The sequence below is a fragment of the Corvus cornix genome, chromosome 2, assembly GCF_000738735.6.
Source record: "Corvus cornix cornix isolate S_Up_H32 chromosome 2, ASM73873v5, whole genome shotgun sequence".
Lineage (NCBI taxonomy): Eukaryota > Metazoa > Chordata > Aves > Passeriformes > Corvidae > Corvus > Corvus cornix.
In genome coordinates, this window is record NC_046333.1 from 451495 (window position 1) to 469516 (window position 18022).

At 61.8% G+C, this 18022-nt stretch overlaps 1 protein-coding gene and 1 long non-coding RNA gene across 2 annotated transcripts; one reads left to right on the forward strand and one right to left on the reverse strand.

Annotated features, from left to right (window-relative positions):
* The first annotated feature begins 7574 nt into the window (after positions 1-7574).
* LOC109144022 lies at positions 7575-10216 on the forward strand. The gene is made up of 2 exons (XR_002044497.2): positions 7575-8031; positions 9539-10216. It is a non-coding gene; the product is annotated as an uncharacterized LOC109144022 (long non-coding RNA).
* Positions 10217-10300: 84 nt separating this feature from the next.
* Positions 10301-17469, reverse strand: CSPG5 (chondroitin sulfate proteoglycan 5). Its single transcript, XM_039549687.1, is given in 6 exon segments — positions 10301-10704; positions 12413-12485; positions 13439-13627; positions 14626-15116; positions 15119-15873; positions 17353-17469. Coding segments are annotated over 6 exon segments (1731 nt in total). The 5' UTR covers positions 17414-17469; the 3' UTR covers positions 10301-10542.
* Positions 17470-18022: the final 553 nt, after the last annotated feature.

An 18022-nucleotide genomic window follows, 5' to 3' on the forward strand; every position in this document is an offset into this window, starting at 1 on the left:
GCCGCGGGGCAGCGCATGCGCCGGGCGGGTGGCGCCGCCTGCTGGCAGGGCGGGGTGGTGCCGGAGCCGCCATTGCCGCCCCCCGGGGACCGGCGTGCGCAGCGAATTAGCGGGGCTGGATCGCCAATTAGCGGGGCTGGATCGCCAATTAGCGGGGCTGGATCGCCAATTAGCGGGGCTGCATCATCAATTAGCGGGGCTGCATCACTCATTAACGGCAGTAGATCGCTCATTAACAGGGCTGGAGCACCAATTAACGGGGCTGGGCGCACGTCCCACCGTTAGTTAAAGCGGCTGGATCCTGACCCTTATGGTTAATTAAGGTGCTAAATGGAACTGGATCCTCATCCCATCGTAATTAATGGGTCTGGATCCACATCCCGTTGTTCATAAAGGCACGAATTGGGCCTGGATCCCGGTTGCCACCACCAGTGCTGGCCTCCATGTGGCCTGGTGGCACTGGTCACCACTGACCCCAGGGTGCCCCCTGCCCCCGTTCAAACTCTGCCTTTCTGTGTCAGGTTTAATACATCTGGGAAGCACCTGGGACATTTTGGGACACGGGGATATTTGCGAGGGGTCTGTTACTCTCTCATTATTTCCTGTTTCATTATCAGCACGTTTGGGAAGTGCTGCACATCCGTTCGGCGACCAAAAATGATCTGCAGCAGCCCCTGAGCAGTAACAGCAAATTTACTATGCATAACCACCAAAATCCACATTCTTTGGTGTCATTTTTGCCTCCGAGCCTTAATTCACCTTTTCATTTGCTCCAGCAAAGCTTTTGTAACCGTATGAGTTTCATCACGGAAGCAGGGATTGCCCTGCTGAGGGGAGATGTGCCGGAGCTGCAGAGATGATTCTGGAGCCCGGGAGGTGCCAGGGGGACTGGAGAGAAGCCAGTGGAGCCTGGCATGTGCCAAGGAGCCTGGAGAGTAACTTCTGGAGCCCGGGATGTGCTCCAGAATGAGACATGCAGAGGGGTTGCTGCGGGAGTCTGGGAAGTGCTGGGGAGGCTGCAGAGATGATTCTGGAGCCAGGGATGTGCCAGGGGGATTGGAGAGCAGAAAGTGGAGCCCAGGATGTGCTGAGGAGACGCTGCTGGAGCCCGGGATGCTGCTCTGTGAGCATTAGGGGGCATCCCACGATGCGATAAAAGCACGGAACGGGGACGGAGGCACTGCCGAGGCTCAGCACAGCTCATCCATCGGTGCTGCGCGACTGTGTGGGTTTAGAAGCGGGATTCCACGGGAGAAGGGCACAAACCTGTGGGAAACAGGGCTGCCGCCATCTGGGGAAGCCCCTGAGCTGCAGATTCCTGGGAAAAGAGCTGTGGGAACACAAGAGGTGCTTGCCTCGGTGTTCCCTCGCCTTCCCCTAGAATGACTCTCGTAGGAGAGATGGGCTGTGCGAGGATTTGGCTGAGGCACCGCGGCCGCGCCTCTGTCCTTATTCCTTATGTTTGTGTGTGTGTGTGTGCTACCTCTGAAATTCCCCATCCTGCTCTCCAGCCCTGCTTGGGAGCGCTCAGGACGAGCCGGCAGCCCCCGAGGTCCCCCAGAGCTCTGCCGCAGAGAGCGCTTGTGCCGGCCCCTTCCTTCCTGTGCCCGACCGGGCGGCCACTGAAAGGAACTGCCTCTCTTCTTTCCCTTTGATGCCTTCAGTCCTGTAAAAGCTGGAGCTGAAAGCTTCTTTAAAAGTCCAAACCGCTTTGCTTTTGTTCTCCCTCCCTTTCAGGGAGCTGGGAACCCCGCTTCGGTGCCGGGGAGCGCAGGAACCAGTCCCTGCCCTGTGCTGGTGCAGCCAGAGCCCGAATTCCTTCGGCAGCCTTTGAGAGAGCCTGGCTCCCTCCTGGCTCCTGGGTCACAGGGCTTGGCTGCAGAGCCCATTCCGACGGCAAGGGCGGCTCGCAGAGCCCGGAGGAGTTCCTGGAGGAGTTCCTGGAGGTGTTCCTACCTGCCTGCATTTGTATGCGAGCAGAGCCACCGCTCAGACACCTTTTGTCTGCACTGTCACGCTTCCCTCCCTGTGGCACTCCCTTCCCGGCTCCTTCAGGAGCCGCAGAGCCCGGAATGCCTTGTAAATGAAATGTAAAATCCTCTCTTTTTCTCTTCCCAGTGGGAGGGGGACCAGAACCGCATGCAAAGTGCAGCTGCATCTCTCAAAACACCTCTTGTCCTTCCTAATATATTCCTTCCCACATCCCAGGACTTGTTACCGTGCGAAGGCAGTGAGGATTTTGCTGTTAAAACTGGTGCCCCTTCCCTCCCATCTGCTCCATGCCTATTTCCAGTATTTATCATGGAGCTGTTTCCCAGAGGAGCCATATGGGATCCATAGGTGTCCACACTGCTTCCAATGAAACCCCTGTGTAGAGCAGTGAGTGAAAAGCAATTCATGCCCAAAAGTAGAAAAAAACCAAAACAGAACAAATAAAAGCGATTAATCTTGCAGTGTTTGAGGTGATTCCCAAGAGCCTGGCAGGGAAGGGGAGCTGAACCCACCAGGTTTCATGATGTGAGTGTGTGGAAAATGATTTTTAGGGAGAAAACACTTTGATTTACCTCCTGTGATTGTTGCTTATTGCTGAGCTATCCAGGATGGATTTGAGTGCACAAATCCCGTTCCACCGCAGCAGAAGGAGGGTTTTCTTCTCTCGGGACACCTCGGTTGCTGCTGACACAATGCCAAGTGCTTCGGAGTCATAAAGGATCACCAGAGCTGTGGGGCCAGCGGGGGTTAACGGGAGCAGATGTTGGCCGAGTCAATGGCCAGGGAAGAAAAGAACGGGACACGTTCCGGTGTAAATTCCGCCTCCTCAATGCCCGCCCTGACACGGCAAAGAGCAGCTGGAAGGAATAATGGATGAGCTGAACCAGGTGCTGAATTTCTCTGAAGAAATGCAAGAGGCAGAGTTTGAAAAGAATTGCGAAGGCGGGAGGTCCCTCCCTGTGACAAGGAGCAGGGACCCGGGTCCGGTGGGACAGGCAGGGCTGTTCCCGGTGTCACCAGCCCTCCTGCCTTTCCCAGAGCCCTTTTCTCTAGGAAAACTCAGGGAAAACCAGCCTCTCTTGGACCTTCCCGTCTCTTTTAGCTTGGCAGGGTTGGGAGAAGTGCTGCCGATGAAACCAAGTCCTCCGGGCATTTACAAACACTCTGGTCTGTGATCCGAGGCTGCAGACCATGGAGTAATTTGGGTTGGGCTGCAGGGACAAAGCGCAAAGGAGGGCACAAGGAAAATAAATATGGATTTAGATCCTGAGGACGTGGTGAAATGGCCGGGACACCTGAGCTGCCTTTAAAAGACTCCAACAAAAGCACAGAATAGCATCAGCTCCTGTCTCTCTCTTTTACCTTCTCCTTCCACTGTTTGCCTGGGGCCAGATCTTCAGGATGGAGTTATTCTCACCTCGGGGTGTTCCTTGTGCTGCAAGATTTCATGGGAGACTGATAAAACTGGGACAGAAAAATACAAGATAAATAGAGAAAATTGACATTTATTTTTTCCCATTTCAAATCTTACTTTTTGCTTGCTCGTATCCATATAAACAAACGCATCCCCCGTGAAAGGAGCAACTGTAAAAAATGTTGGAAAAAATGATGAGGACTGAGCTGATAAACCTGCTCCACACGCTCTGGCAGAGGGAGGGAAGAGCTGGGCTGACATTTCTGATGGAAGAAAAGCAGGATCACTGAGCATGAGGCTGGAGGGGCCCGGAGAGGCCGCTTGGATGGAGCAACACCTGCCGCCAGCAAAATCTGCTCAGCTCCAACCTTCCCTGGCAGATGTTTGTCCAGCCTGTTCCCAGAAACCCTCAGCGGCCACGACTCCGCACCCTCGCTTGGCATTTCTTTCCAGCCCCCCTTTATTCCCACTCCGTAGCCCCGTGTCACCCAGGCATCCCTCGCTGGCTTTATCCGTGGTTCTTTTGCTGATTGCTCGTGGCTGTGGAGAATAATTCACTGCCTTCATAAAGCAGGGAGAAAAACAAACCAGTCTGGATTCAATTTTCAGGTCACCTTTAAAATTCACTTGACCATTTCAAAGCAAAATGCAGCTGGCTCTCCACGAGGGACCTCCAGGGCTTTTGCAAAAGAGACTGGACAATTCCTGGGGAACGTGCTGAATCCAGCAGGGATCTGGCAGCAAAGCTGTCTCAACACAAAGTTCCTCAGTTGTCTCAGCAGGGAACCACCGAGGTCCTGAGCAAAGTGGGATTGAGGATGGCTCTGAGCCAAGTGGGATTGAAGCCGGCAGGAAAAGTGCTGTCCCCTCTCCCAGATCCAGGTGTTTGGCTGCCTAAAGCCACTGCTCTCTGCCAGATCCTCTGTGCCTGCTCATCCCTCACACTCCTTGCCCCCTTCAGCCACTCCTTCTCCTCATTTTGCCCCATCCTGCTATTCCCCTCTCCCCTCTGACCATGCTTTGCAGCACTTCCATCTCCCCCTTCCAACTCTTGCTCACAGAGCTCTCCCACAGCTCCTCTTTTCCTGCCCTCTGCTCTTCCTGCTGACCCCATGTACAACATCCAGCAGCCTGAGGACAACAGACACCTCCAGAGATCCCCTTCTCCACCCACACCTGTGTCCCAGGCCTGGATCACCATGCAGAGCTGGAGTTCAGAAGCTACAAAAGAATCTCTGCATTTTCTCCCAAATCCTTCCTGAAATCTCCTCTTTTCCAGCAAAACCCCACCAAGTTTGACTGGTCTTGTCTGCCATGGCAGCCAGTGTTGTCTCACTGCTTCTCTGTGCTCCACAGCCCACCAGATTGTCCCATCTGCCGTCTCTTGCCTTGATGTGAGATTCTCGGCTCTGACACCAGAGCTGCATTTTCACGCTGCATTTTTGTAGCTCCCAGCAAAAGGTGATGGAGACTCCTGGGTGCTCCTGCAGGAGGGCTCCAGATTCCTTTAATAAATGCAAATTGCATACACAGATTGAATCACTGGGTTCTGGAGTGGGTTGGGTGGAAAGGGGCCTTAGAGTTCATCCCATTCTAGGGACACCTCCCACTGTCCCAGGTTGCTCCCAGCCCCGTCCAGCCTGGCCTTGGACACTGCCAGGGATCCAGGGGCAGCCACAGCTGCTCTGGGCAGCTGTGCCAGGGCTGGACAGCCCTTTCCATGAAGGAATTTTCCCAATATCCAACCTGAACCATTGGCACAACCTTCCCTATTGTCCTGTCCCCTGCTCCCTGGGAGCAGTGCCTGACCCCCGCCTGGCTGCCCCCTCCTGTCAGGGAGCTGTGGAGTCTTTCAGACACTGTTCCCATGTCTCCCTTGGGCTCCAGTTCTCCCCACTGCCCACCAGTCTGTCCTGAATCTCTCTTCTTGCTTCTCCTGGACCTTCTCCTGTGGTTTCCACCTTTCCTTACATGACATGCCCCAAACTGGACCTGCTCCTGTAAACCCTCAGCTATCCCTTGTGCTGCCAAACACCTCTCAGGTGGCTTTAACTGGTTTTCCAAGCACCCCAGGATGAGGTTCTGAGAGTCGGGAGCAGTCTGGGTGTGCTGTTTAATATTCCCCTTACTGCAGTCATGGCTCTCTCGGCAGCAGCCCAGCACCTTATTATTGTGGTGGGCATCTGCTTGCACTTGGCATCTTTAAAGGCTGGGGGTTTTAAAAGGTTTTAAAACAAGCTGGTGATCCCCCTGAGTTCCCAGCCTCCTTTGCCAGCCACCTCCCTCCTTCCCTGGGTCCAGACCAATGCTCCCTTGCTCATTCTCCTCCTGCTGATGGAGCCTTTTCTTCTTCTCCTTAATGAATCCTTCCTATTTCCATCTCAATTTGGCCTTTCTGATGTCTCCCCACATGCTTATGCTCCCCTTGTAACTGTCCTTAGTAATTTGACCTAGTTCCCATTTCCCATAAACCTTTTTTGTTGAGCCTGAGGTCGGTGAGGAGCTTGCGATGTAGCCAGGCTGGTTCCTGCTACATTTCCTATTGGGATGGGTTCTGTGTGTGCTGCTTGCAGCATTTCTTTGAAGTCCCGCCAGTTTCCTCAACTCCTTTCACTTTTAAACATGCCTCCCATCAGATCCTACTTCCCGCTTCTCCAAAAGTCTCGGCGTCCGTTGTCTTTATTTTCCCCTTTTCTCCCACATCCCTCCATGAGGGGTGTGAGCTCGGGCACTCCACGCACAGTCTTGGCCGGTTTTCCTCCTGCCTTTACATTCCAAACCAGTGTCTGGTGCTGGTTGCTGCCCGTGCCCCGCTCTGTCCCTCTCCCAGTGGCACCAGTCAGCCCAGTGACAGCAGTGACGCAGAGAAGCCGCCCTGCCTGGAGCCGTCCCAGCCCTCGCTGGCGTCAGCGGGCACATGCCCAGCTCTTCGTTCCCACACTGGGCATTTTACAGTTCACGAAGTTAAGAGGATTTTGCTTTTCTCCTCTCTCTAAATCCAATGCGGAGTCAGTTTAATACTGGACTCGCTCCCTGTTACAGCCAGGCTGCGAGTAATGGAGTAATTGGTATTTCCCAGCACTAAATACTGGGATCCCGGGGCTTTCTGGCTACACAAATACCAGTTACGGGCTCCTCCCAGCCAGGAGGCAGCCCAGCACTGCTGGGAACACCGGGATGTCACAGGAGATGCTCCCAGGAGCTCTCCACAGTGACCTACAGGAATGTCCCCTCCCAAGCCTTCGGCTCATCCTGGGGTTCACTGCATAACGCTCCTGTGCTGGGGGTCAGCAGAGCTGCTGACCAGGGATGGTCCAGAAGGGTTTGGGAATGGTTCCTCAAGCCTGACCAGCCCTGAGAGCTGGAGGTGGGACTGCAAGGGTGGGATTCATCCGACCGCTGTAGCTGTGTGTGATGGAGCCACGGGTGAACGGGGCCAGACTGTGCCGTGGTGGAAGATGCAGGACAGAAGCACCAAGGAAAGGAAAGGAGACAGCCCACCTCATCTTCCAAATATTCCTCCAAGGGAAAGGGTGTGGAGCCAGCCCTCAGGTGAGGAAATGTCCTCAGAGGTGTCTAGAAGGGGACAAGGGATAAACATGGCACAGCCAGCTCCTGGCACCTCAGGGAGGGACAGACCAACCTGGCATCCCAAAGGAGCAGCATCCTGACCGTAGGTGTTGAGCACAGTTTGGGGTGTGCGGGGGCTGATCAGGACACTGAGCTGCTGCCACCTCCTTCTCCAGCCCTTCACGCTCCTGACCAGCGCCCGGCTGGTGAATCAGGACACTTGGTTGGTGAATCAAGATTCGGTCAGTGAGTTGGGACTTTTGGCCATTGAATCAGGACTCAGCCAGTGATCGGGACTCTCAGCTGGTGAATCAGGACTCAGCCAATGGTCAGGACTCTCGCCCAGTGAACCTGGACTCTTGGTTGGTGAATGTGGACTCTTGGTCGGTGAATCGGGACTCACCTAATGAATCCCGACTCCGGATATTTTGTTTCAGGCAGCCGGAGTTTGTCAAGGGAAGAAAGGCTCCTTGTCTCGGGGTCGTGGCTCTAATCCTGTTATGTGTCTGCGAGAGAAAAGAGGACGGCGGAGAGAGGAGGACAGGCCCACTGCCGATGCCAATTCCCTGCCCGCATCCCGTGCCAGCCCTTTCTGGCCACAACGGGCCATCTCCCCTCCCAGCAAACCAACCAAGCATTGAAATTTAATAGCTCTCCGGCCTCTCTCTCCATCCCAGTGATTAGGCCTGTGATTAAAGCCCATGTGTTGCTCTGCTGGCTGGGAGGCAAATTCCTCCACAGGGCCCGTGAAATCGGCTCTGAGCACGGTACACGGCGCCTGCTCCTCGCCTTTCCCGTGTCTGACCAGGCGCTGGCGGGGAGCCCTCGGATAACCCCATCCATCCCTCCAGACCACGCTCCTCCCTGCTCTGGGAAAGCCAGAGGGGATAAGAGCCCGCGGGCTGGGGCTGGGCTGGTACCCCCGGGGGAGATGGAGGCATGGCGAGGGACACTGACCCCGGAGCCAGATGGGGCTCCAGGGCTCGTGGCCGGCTGGAGCGAGGCAGGGAACGGAGGCTGTGCCTTCCCGTGGGAGACAGGAGCACGCCAGGAAGGTGAGTAGGGTCTGAGGGAGCGGGAGCAGCCAGGGGGAATGATGGGGTCAGAACAATACCCCAGAGCAGGGGCACAGGGTGACAAATCCCCCAGCGCTCCCAACCTGTGTGTGAGCAGGAGCATCCTTAAACCTGCTTAAATCCTTGTGACCCAGTTTTGTCCTGAATCCCAGTAAGTCCCTCCAGCCCGTGGGGGTGAGCGGCTGCAGCCGAGGATGGCTCCTGAATCCAGGACTCCTCTGTGGGTCATCCCTCACAGCTCCGAGATAGGGCCTGCACCGAGGAGCCACCGCCCGCCTTTGTGGAGGGGACGGTCCCACTGCTGACCCGGACCACACTGGGCTTCTTGGAAGGGACAAAAACGGGTGGCGAGGGAATGTGGGCACCGCTCCAAGGTGGGCACCTCTGCGTGGGGCCACGGCAGGTCCAGGATGGATGGGCTGTGCCAGGGTTGAGGGCCTGTGCCGTGTCACCCTCAGCTCCACGATGTCACTGTCCATGATGGATTGGCTGTGCTGGGACAGAGGGGCTGTGCCACATCACCCTCACCTCCATGGTGTCACTGTCCTGTGCTGTGCCAGCCTCACCTCCACGGTGACACCACGGCAGATGTCTCCCCAGGCAGTGTCCAGCCGGCCGGACCCACAGGCACTGTGAGGAAGGATCCCAGTGAGGAGCAGACGGTTTCCAGATCCCACCACACAGCCCTGGGTGGACTCGCTCCTTGGCTGCCCCATCCCGTTCTGTGTCTCCCTGCATCCCACCTTGCTGATTCCCTCCAAGGGCAGCTGGAGATGAGGGGTGCCTCCCTCATCCTGCACTGCCCCTGCCTCCTCTTCCCTGCATCACCCACAACGCTATATCATCCTCGCATTCCCAATCCCCTCCGACATCCCTCTCCTCACACAACCATTTCTTCTCCCCTCACTGCTCACACACAAGCACAGATCCTCTCCCATCACAGCGATGCTCATCCCACTCCAGCTCCCTTTCCCTCCCTCCCCGTCCCACAGGAAGCCTGTGCCCAGCCTCTGCCCATGCCAGGACATCCCACCTTTCCTCGGGGTTTCCTCAGGCATCAGCATCTCCTCTCTGCTCTGCTGGGCTCTGGCTCCACCAGCACAACTCTCTCCCCCCGCCCCACCCTTTTTGTTGCTGTGTCCACATTCCCAGTGCTCTATCCATGGTTGTACCTGTCCTGCAGCTCCGTGCTGGAAGGGGAATGGCAAAGACCAAACCCTGCCGGTGCTGGTGAGCCGCTCGCTCTGCCTCGCATGACTGCCGGGATCGACTGCCGGCTCCCTCCACCACTCCTCAGTTTTTAATCTCCCCAAGCAAGCCGAGAATTAATTATTTAGCAGCTCACAGAACGCATCGGGAACATCCGATCCACGCGGAGCTGCAGCTCTGGCTCCCACCTACCCCGGGAGAGCGCCGGCTGCATCCCTGACGTGCCGCACACTTAATATTGTGTGGTGATTAATGGCTTTGTGTCCTCTCTCTCAAGGAACCCAGAGTGTTGGCTCGTGGATGAATCCATCTCCAGAAGAAATCAGTTCCTGCTGGAAGCAAGACGGAGCCATGACTGGAGGGGAGGGTGGTGGGAGTGCTGGGACTCCCTGGGGAGAGATCCCCGCTCCATGCTCGATCCCGGGGGATGGCAGCAGGGCCAGCCTGACCTTGCCAAAGCCACTGGGACAGTGGCACCGGTTCTTCTCCATGCAGATGGAAACTGGGAGCTGGGGGGTGACAACCCTGGGGCGTCTCACCCAAAATCCCGCTGACAGCCTGGTCAGCTCCACTGAAGGAGGCTGTTGGAGCAGGAGTGGTTGGGAGCCGTCACCCCGTGTGCAGCCACACTGTTTGGGGGGACTCATGGTGGGGACAGGGATGGGGATGGAGCAAACCCTGGAGCAGCCCAGGCACCTCCACCAGACATCCCAGGGTGTCCCATCTGCTCCTGAGCGTGTCCGGGGTGGCAGGATGTGCTGCACCCCTGGCCTGGCAGAGGCAGGAAGGTGCCTGGAGAGGGTGAGAAGGGGGGACCAGGCACCCACCACCCCGGGTGACGCTCAGATGGGACCCTGTGCAAGCAGGGACTGAATCCCGCCATGTCCATGTCGGGAGATCGCAGGCACCGGCAAGAGGCTTAACTTTAAAAAAAAAAACGGTTTATTTATTTCAAGATATTCCTCTTTTTTTTTTTTCCCTCCTTTTTTGTTGTTTTCACCTGTATTTCAAAAAAAGTGGGGCAAAAGTACAAAAAAAGTCAGTTGCGGAACGGCAAAGGTTTAGAAATCACAGCGCGGAACGAACCCAAGCGAGAAACACGGAGCACGAACCAAACACCCCCACGACACGGCCGAATTATGACTGGATTTTTTGTTTTCCTCTGTACAAAACACACCAAAGCATGCCACGGAGCGGGAAGGGACACAGCGGCGGGAGGAGACGGCTGTGGATGCGGGGGGAGCCTGGCTCCCGCTCCGCTCCCGCTCCCGTCCCCGCCTCTCACGTCAGGTTGTTCTGGAGGCAGTTGAGCTCCCCCACGTCCTGCTCCCCTTTGCCGCCGTCGTGCTTGGGCGACGTCGAGTTGTGGATGTTAAACGGCTCCTCGTCCTTCAGGCAGGATTTCAGCGAGTCCTGCAGCTTGTGGGGAGCGCCGGGATCATCCTGCGGGAGAGACGGGGGTCAGGGCCGGGCCGTGATGGGGGCGAGACTCAGTGAGGGCACCGATGTCTCACTGACCCCTTGCAGAGAGCCACTGGAGGGGACAAATGTCCCCCCCCAGCGCAGATGGCGGCACGGGGGGCCCGTGGTGCTCCCGGCGCGGGGCGAGGGTCCGACCCCCCCGCGGTGACGCCGTCCCCCAGCACAGCCTCCCCACCTCGGGGTGCTGCGGCTCCCAAAGCCAACAGCGCCCACGAGCCGTGCCAGCCGCAGGAGCCTGTGCCAGCCACAGGCACATCCCCCCCGGCCATCCCGCCCACCGTTCCCACCCGATTCCTCTTCCCGTTCCCAGCCCGGCGCATCTCCTCGTCCCCGCGACAATCAGCCACTCCCGGCGGCGCTTGGCAGGAGGCCAGAGGGGTTGGATTTATTGCGGTTCCTCAGCGTACAGCCGGTGCCCCCGCGCCGCTGGCAGAGCCGGGCACGCCTCTTCCCGACGTCCCCCCGCTGGAGCATCTTCCCCGCGCCGGGGCTGGGCTGTGCCCCGAGTCTGTCCCGCATCCACGGGGAGAGCGGTCCCTCGGCACCGGGGCCGAGCTCCGGCCGCGCTGGGTGCGGCTGTGCCCGCACGGTCCCGGCGGCGCTGGCGGGGCAGGATGAGCCCCGGCCTGGGGGGTGCCAGGGCGGGGCGGGCCGGGCCGGGCCGCGGTGGGTACGGTACTCCCGGTGCCACACGGAGAGCGGCAGATGGACGGGGATACCCAAGGGCCGGCGTCACACAGGGACAGGATTCTCCATCTCCTGGGCAGTGACGTCCGGCCAGTCCGGAGCTGGTGCCATTGGCTCCACCGCTGCAGGATCCTCAGAAACCCCTTTCTAGGGGGGTTGACCCTGCTGACCCCTCCTCATCCTTGGAGTGCTGCATCCCAGGCACCGCGTGCCGAACCCTCCGCATCCGGAGGGGACGAGGGATGTGTCAGAGCCCGGCGAGACACCGGGGAGCGGCACCGAGTTCATCCCGAGTTTCATCCTCTCGGCAGCGGGGAGGGGGCCGGCCCCGGAGCCTCCTGCCAGGGCGGCCGGGCCGCGCCGACGCTACGGCTGCTAAAGGCGGTCAGAAGACGGGAACACCGGCCATGGATAGGGAAAGGCTAAAGGGACCTACGCTCCTCCTCCGGCTCGCGCTCCGCAAAGCCCTTCGCTTCTCTCTGTTCCGAGTCGAAAGACAGGAGGTTGGAAGGGCATCCCGGGCGATGCCGGTGGGTGCACCCCAACCGCAGCAGCAGCCCGGAGCGTGTCATCCTCCAGCATCTGGAGTCATCTGCTGGTCCTGCCCAGTGATGCCACAGCCAGGGAGCATCATCTGCCCCGGCTGTCCCCTCCCTGAAAATTCTGGCACACCCACCCCTGCCACCCACGCATGGAGCCAAAGCCACCGGGAACTCGGGATGCTGGCTCCCCGAGAAGCCACATAGGCAGGAGGGGACAGGGAAGGGACAGGGGGGTGACACTGACCCCCTGCCTGGCCTGGGTCCAGTTTAGGTCATTGGGAACCCACCAGCAAGGGGACAGAGTTGTGACCATGGCAGGATGGGGGGGACAGGAGGGCAGTGCTGGGGTCATGGAGGGGGCATAGGTGAGAGGTCACCAGACAGAGGGACAAGGACAGGATAGAAAGTGGGAGGGGGGACGGTGCCACACAGCTCCTTACGTTTGGGTGGGAGCCCTCGGCGATGGTGGAGAGGGAGAAGTTGTCGTTGTGCAGCTCGGACGGGGTGCGGTATCTGCGGGGGGCAGGAGAGCAGGGGTGAGAGCAGGACCCCCCAACAGCCCCCGCCCACGTTGTGGGGTGACCCTGGTTTTGGGGGGTTAACTTGTCCCAGCGCTGGAGGTCTGGGGGGTAAATGCCCATAGGGATGGAATTTTGGGCTAAATACCCCCAGACCTGGGGGTTTTGGAGGGATAAATACCCGTACGCTGGGGGTTTTGGGGTTTTATACCCCCAGCTCTGAGGATTTGGGGAGCTAAATGCCCCCAAATCCGGAGGACTTGGTTACTTAATATCCCCAGGGATGGAGGTCTACAGGATTTAATATCCTGAACTGGATGGAGGTTTGGAGACTAAATGTCCCCAGGAATGGAGTTGGGGCTAAATGAGCCCAATGTGACATTTTGGGGGGCTCGGTGCCCCCAGCTCTGGCGTTTTAGGGTAGCCGGGCTCCGGGCAGGGGAGCGGGAAGGGCAGCCCGGGGTAGGGCTGGAGAGAGAGACCCGGGAGCTGGCACGGAGCTTCCCTGCTAATTACACTTGGCATTTCCAAACACTAATTAACAGCTCATTAGGGAGCGGGCTGGGAAGGCTCCCTCCTCCCTGCTCCAGGAGCTGGGCAGCAATGGCTGGGGCGGGGAGATGACCCCGAAGCCTTCCCTGTCCCCCCCCCACCCCTGTCCCCAGCCGGACCGTCCCCGATGGCAGCACAGCCGGTGTCCCCAGATCCCAGCGAAGCAGATTAACTGGTGCCAGTCAGGAGCAGCTTTAAGGGATTAACCGTGGAGCAGGAGCCACATCCACGTCTCCCGCCTCCGGGAGCCTTCCCACCCGCCGTCCCCGCGCCCCCACCGGCACCGGGGGTCCCGGTGACGCCAAAGGACGGGCTGGCACCAGCGCGGGCGGGGGCTGAGCCCGCCCGGCGGCCGCGGGGTGTCTGGGGCCCGCCCGGGGTGTCCCCGTCACTCACTTGGTCTTGCGCAGTTTGCTGTTCTCCGTCTTGAGCAGGTAGAGCTTCTTGGCGAAGAACACGGTCAGCATGAAGAGCAGCAGCACCACGAGCGCGGCCGAGCCCACGGCCACGCACATCACCTGGAAGTCGGTGACGATGGACTCGCAGCGCGTGCCCTTGTGCCACGTGTAGTCCTGCGTGTTGCACCTGCCGGGGGACGCGGTCAGAGGGATGCCCCGCCCCAAAACGCGTCCCCCCGCCCCAAAACGTGCCCCCGTCCCACAGAGCATCCTCGGGGGGATGCGGTGTTTGTACCTGGGGGGATTACGGGTGTCTGAGGGGCATGGGACTAGCGGGTCCCCGAGGGGGGTGACACCGAGGGAGATGGGGACACTGGGGGATGCCAGGAGGGGGGTCCGGGTGTCCCAGACGGTGCTGGTGCCCCGCACCGGCAGCTTCCAGCCCCAGCGGCGGTGGGAGCAGGGAGGGGGCCCCCCAGGCCCCCCGAGCGGGCGGGCTCGGTGCCAGCCGCAGGGCACATCCCGGTGCGTGCGGCACAGCCGGCATCGGCCTCCCGGGCACAATCTGCCGGGGCCGATTAGCGCGGCTGCCCCGCAGCCTCGGCTGCGCGGCCCTGACCTAATTCCTGCCCAGCCGCCGCTCGGGGGGCAGGGAAACCCCTCTGCATCCCGGCGGGATGGGGCTGCGGGGGGCACCGGGCTGGGGTGCAGGGGGATGGAGAGCCCGGGAATGGGGTGCCAAGGGCATGGAAAGGTCCGGAATGGAATGTACAAAGGATGGAAAGACTGGGAATGGGGCGTCAGGGGGATGGAGAGCCCAGGGATGGAGTAGAGAGACGGGAGATGCCAGGAATGGGTTGCAGGGAGATGGAAACACTGGGAATAGGGTGCATGGGTGGTGGAGAGCCCAGGGATAGGGTACAGGGGGATGGAGAGCCCAGGGATGGGATGCATGGAGTATGGAGAGACTGGGAGTGGGGGTGCACAAGGGATGGAAAGACTGGGAATGAGATACTGGGAATGGAGAACCTGGGGATGAGCTGCAGGGGGATGGAAAGACTGGGCATGGGGTATGGGGGATGGAGAGCCTGGGGATGGGGCGCAGGGGATGATGTGCCCAGGAATGGTGTGCCCAGGGATGGCGAGCCCCCACACCCCCCAGCCCGCCGGGGCCCCGTCCCTTACCGGCAGAAGGCCCCGTGGCTCTCCACCAGGTAGCACTGGCCGCCGTTGTGGCAGTAGCTGGGGACGAGGTCGCACAGGGAGCGGCAGGAGCTGTTGTGCCGCACGTACCCGCTCCGGCACTCGGAGCCGTTCTCGGGCGGGCCCCGCTCCCCCGGCCGCGGCCAGGCCGTGGGGCTGCCCCCGGACACTCCGGGCGGCGGCGGCGGGGCCGCGGCACGGTGCCCGGTGGGCCGGGGGTCCTGCGGGGCCGGCGCGGCGCCGGGCGCGGCCGAGGTGGACGGCCAGTAGCCGTTCTCGTCCTCCAGCCCCCCGTCTTCCTCCTCCTCCTCTTCCTCCTCGTCCTCCAGCTCGTCCTCGTCGTCCCCATCGGCGTAGAAGGAGGTGGTGGGGTAGAAATCGGCGTCGTCGAAGGGCGTGAAGTCGTCGTAGAGCTCGTGGAGGGCCCAGGGTGTGGCCGCCCCCTCGGGCTCCCGCCGCCGCGCCGAGCCGGCCGCCCCCGGCCGCCCCCGGGGAAGCCCCCCAGTCCCTCGCCCCCCTCGAACAGGTCGTAGTAGTCAACGTCGATGATCTCCGAGCCCGTCCGGTCGGCCGGGGGCTTGGCCGGGCCCGTGGCGGCGGTGATGGGCTCCTGCAGCCACGTCAGATCCGTCCAGCCGCGAGCCCCCTGCGCCGGGGCCGGGCTGGAGGCGGCCGCCCAGAGCTCCGGGGGACCCCTCGAGTCCCCCCGGCGGCGGGCACGGGGCTGGGCTCGCCCAGCACGGGGGTCCGCGGCGCCGCCGAGCCCCCGGCCGCCAGCAGGAGGTCGGATTCGGCAGAGTCGGGTGGCGAGCTGGGGGCCGGGGGGGCTCGGCGGGGCGGCCGGGAGCCCCCCGAAGCTCCCCGCGCCGGGCGGGGAGGCGGGCGTGGGCCGGTCACCGCTCCCCGGCTCCTCGGGGCTGCCGAGGGCCACCGGCACCGTGCCCCCGTCCCCGGGCCAGGTCACGGCTCGAGGGGGCACGGCGCTGGCCTCGCCCTCCCCGGCACAGCCCGGGCACCCCTCGGGCATGGCCGACGGCTCCGTGGTGGCCGTGCCCGCCCCGGGAGGCTCTAGCTGGGTCCTGCCGCGGCCCCCCCGGCGCTGGTGCTGTTGCTGGGTCCCCCAGGGGGGTTCTCCACTCGCCAGGTCCCATTTCGGGGGACTGCTCTCCAACGAGCCCTCCCAGGCTCTCCCCTCGCCAACGCTGGAGTTTTGGGGGGGCCACGCGGATGCTGGAGGGGGGCAAGGAGAGAAAGGACGTGTCAGAGGGGCCCCCGCACCCCCGGAAGGACGCGGCATCCGGGGGGAGGGTTCTAACAGGTCCCCACCTGCTCCACCTTGCACCCACCAGCACCACGACAAGGCATTTGGGGGGTTGGGGGGGGGGGGCTGCACCCCGAATCCTTGAGCCTCTCCCGGGGACTGAAGGGGTGAACCCCACAGAAGGCCCCAGCTCTGCGGGTGCCCCCACACCCAACTCTGTGACGCCCCCCCCTCAGCACAGCCCCCCCAAACCAAGCTGCCCCTAGCCCTGCCCCCTCAGCTGCCCTTCAACGGGATCCATCCCCCTGCAAATGGATCCAGTCCTCCCCCAGATGGATCCAGCCCCCACTGCAAGGGGAGCCAGCCCTCACCCAAAGAAATCAGCCCCCCGTAAGGGGATCCAGGCCCCCCCCAACAGATCCAGCCCTTCTCTGGTTCCTGTAAGTGCACTCCATACACGCTACGGGATCCAGCTCCCTGTAATGGGATCCAGCCCCCCCGCCCCATAGATCCGTCGGTCTTTGCGAGGGGATCCAGCCCCCTCTGCCTGCTGCGGATGCGGCCACTACACACGGCGGATCCAGCCCCTGCAGCGGGATCCAGCCCCTCTGCAATGGAATCCAGCCCCTTCCGAGGGGATCAGCCCTCTCTGGCTCCTGCACATCCATCCAGATACACAACAGGATCCAGCCCTTCCCACACCGGGATCCAGCCTCCTGCAAGCGCATCCAGCCCTCCTCCGGCTCGTGCGAGTGCCCCCCATCCACACAACCAGATCCCGCCCCTGCAAGGGGATCCAGCCCCTGCAACAGGATCCAGCTCCCTGCAAGGGTATCCAGCCCCTTTCCAAGGGTATCCAACTCCCCCTGCAATGGAATCCAGGCCCCTTCCAAGGGGATCCAACCCCCTCCGGTTCCTGCAAGTGCCCCCCATAATCCCAAGAGGATCCAGCCCCTGCAAGGGAATCCGGTCCCTCCTGCAAGGGGCTCCAGCCCTTCCCTAGCTCCTGCAGATGCTCCCCCTGCACACACGGGGATCCAGCCCCCGCCGCAAGGGCTCCGGCCCCGGGCAAGCGGATCCAGCCCTTCCTCCAAGGGGATCCAGCCCCACGCAAGGGATCCGGCCCCGGCAAGGGATCCCGCCCGCCCTGCAAGGAGATCCAGCCCTTCCCCGGCTTCCTGCAGATGCCCCCCACATAAGGACTTCAGCCCCCGGCAACAGGATCAACATCATCACCCCCTGCAGTGGGATCCAACCCCCCGCCCAGGGGATCCACCTTCCTGCGGGGGTGCAGCCCCCGGCAGGGGATCCAGCCCCGGTGAAGGGATCCCCCCACCCCGCAGCCCCCGCCCGGACCGCAGCCCCCCGTCTCCCCACCCCGGGATCCCCCCGCCCCGGGATCCGCCCCCCCCGTGCCCATCCCGTGTGTCCCCGGTCCCGGTACGCACCGAGGGCGCCGATCGCCAGCAGCAGGGCCAGGGCGCGGGGGCGCGGGGGCGCGGGGGCCATGGCGGCATGGAGGGACCCCGGCTCCGCCACGGGCCGGCACCGGCAGCGGCTCCGCCCGCCCCGCTCCGAGCGAGCCGCGCCGAGCGAGCGGAGCCGCGCCGAGCCGGGGGGCCGGGCCGGGCGGCGGGGGCGGGACCGCGGACGCGGCGGCGGCTCCGGGCACGGGCACGGCACCCCCCCGGCACCCCGCGGGCAGCGCCGGGGGGCGCATCCCGGACCCCCAGCCTCTGGGAGGACACACCCCGGGACCCCCCAGCCTCGGGGAGGACACACCCCGGGACCCTCAAGCATCGGCATCCCCGGAGGGGAACACGGGGGGCCACATCCCGACACCCCCCAACACCGAGGGACACACATCCTGGCACCCCCAGCATGGGTATCCTCTGGGGGGGACACCGGGGGGCACATTCCGGCACTCCCAGCATCGGGGGAACACCCCCCGGCACCCCCCGGCATCGCCATCCTCGGGGAGGGACACCGGGGAACACATCCCGGCACCAGCACCCCTGGGGCGGAGAACACAGAGGGCACATCCTGGCACCACTATCCCTGGGGGGACACACCCCGGCACCTCCCGCATCGGCATTCCTGGAGCAGGACACCGGGGAC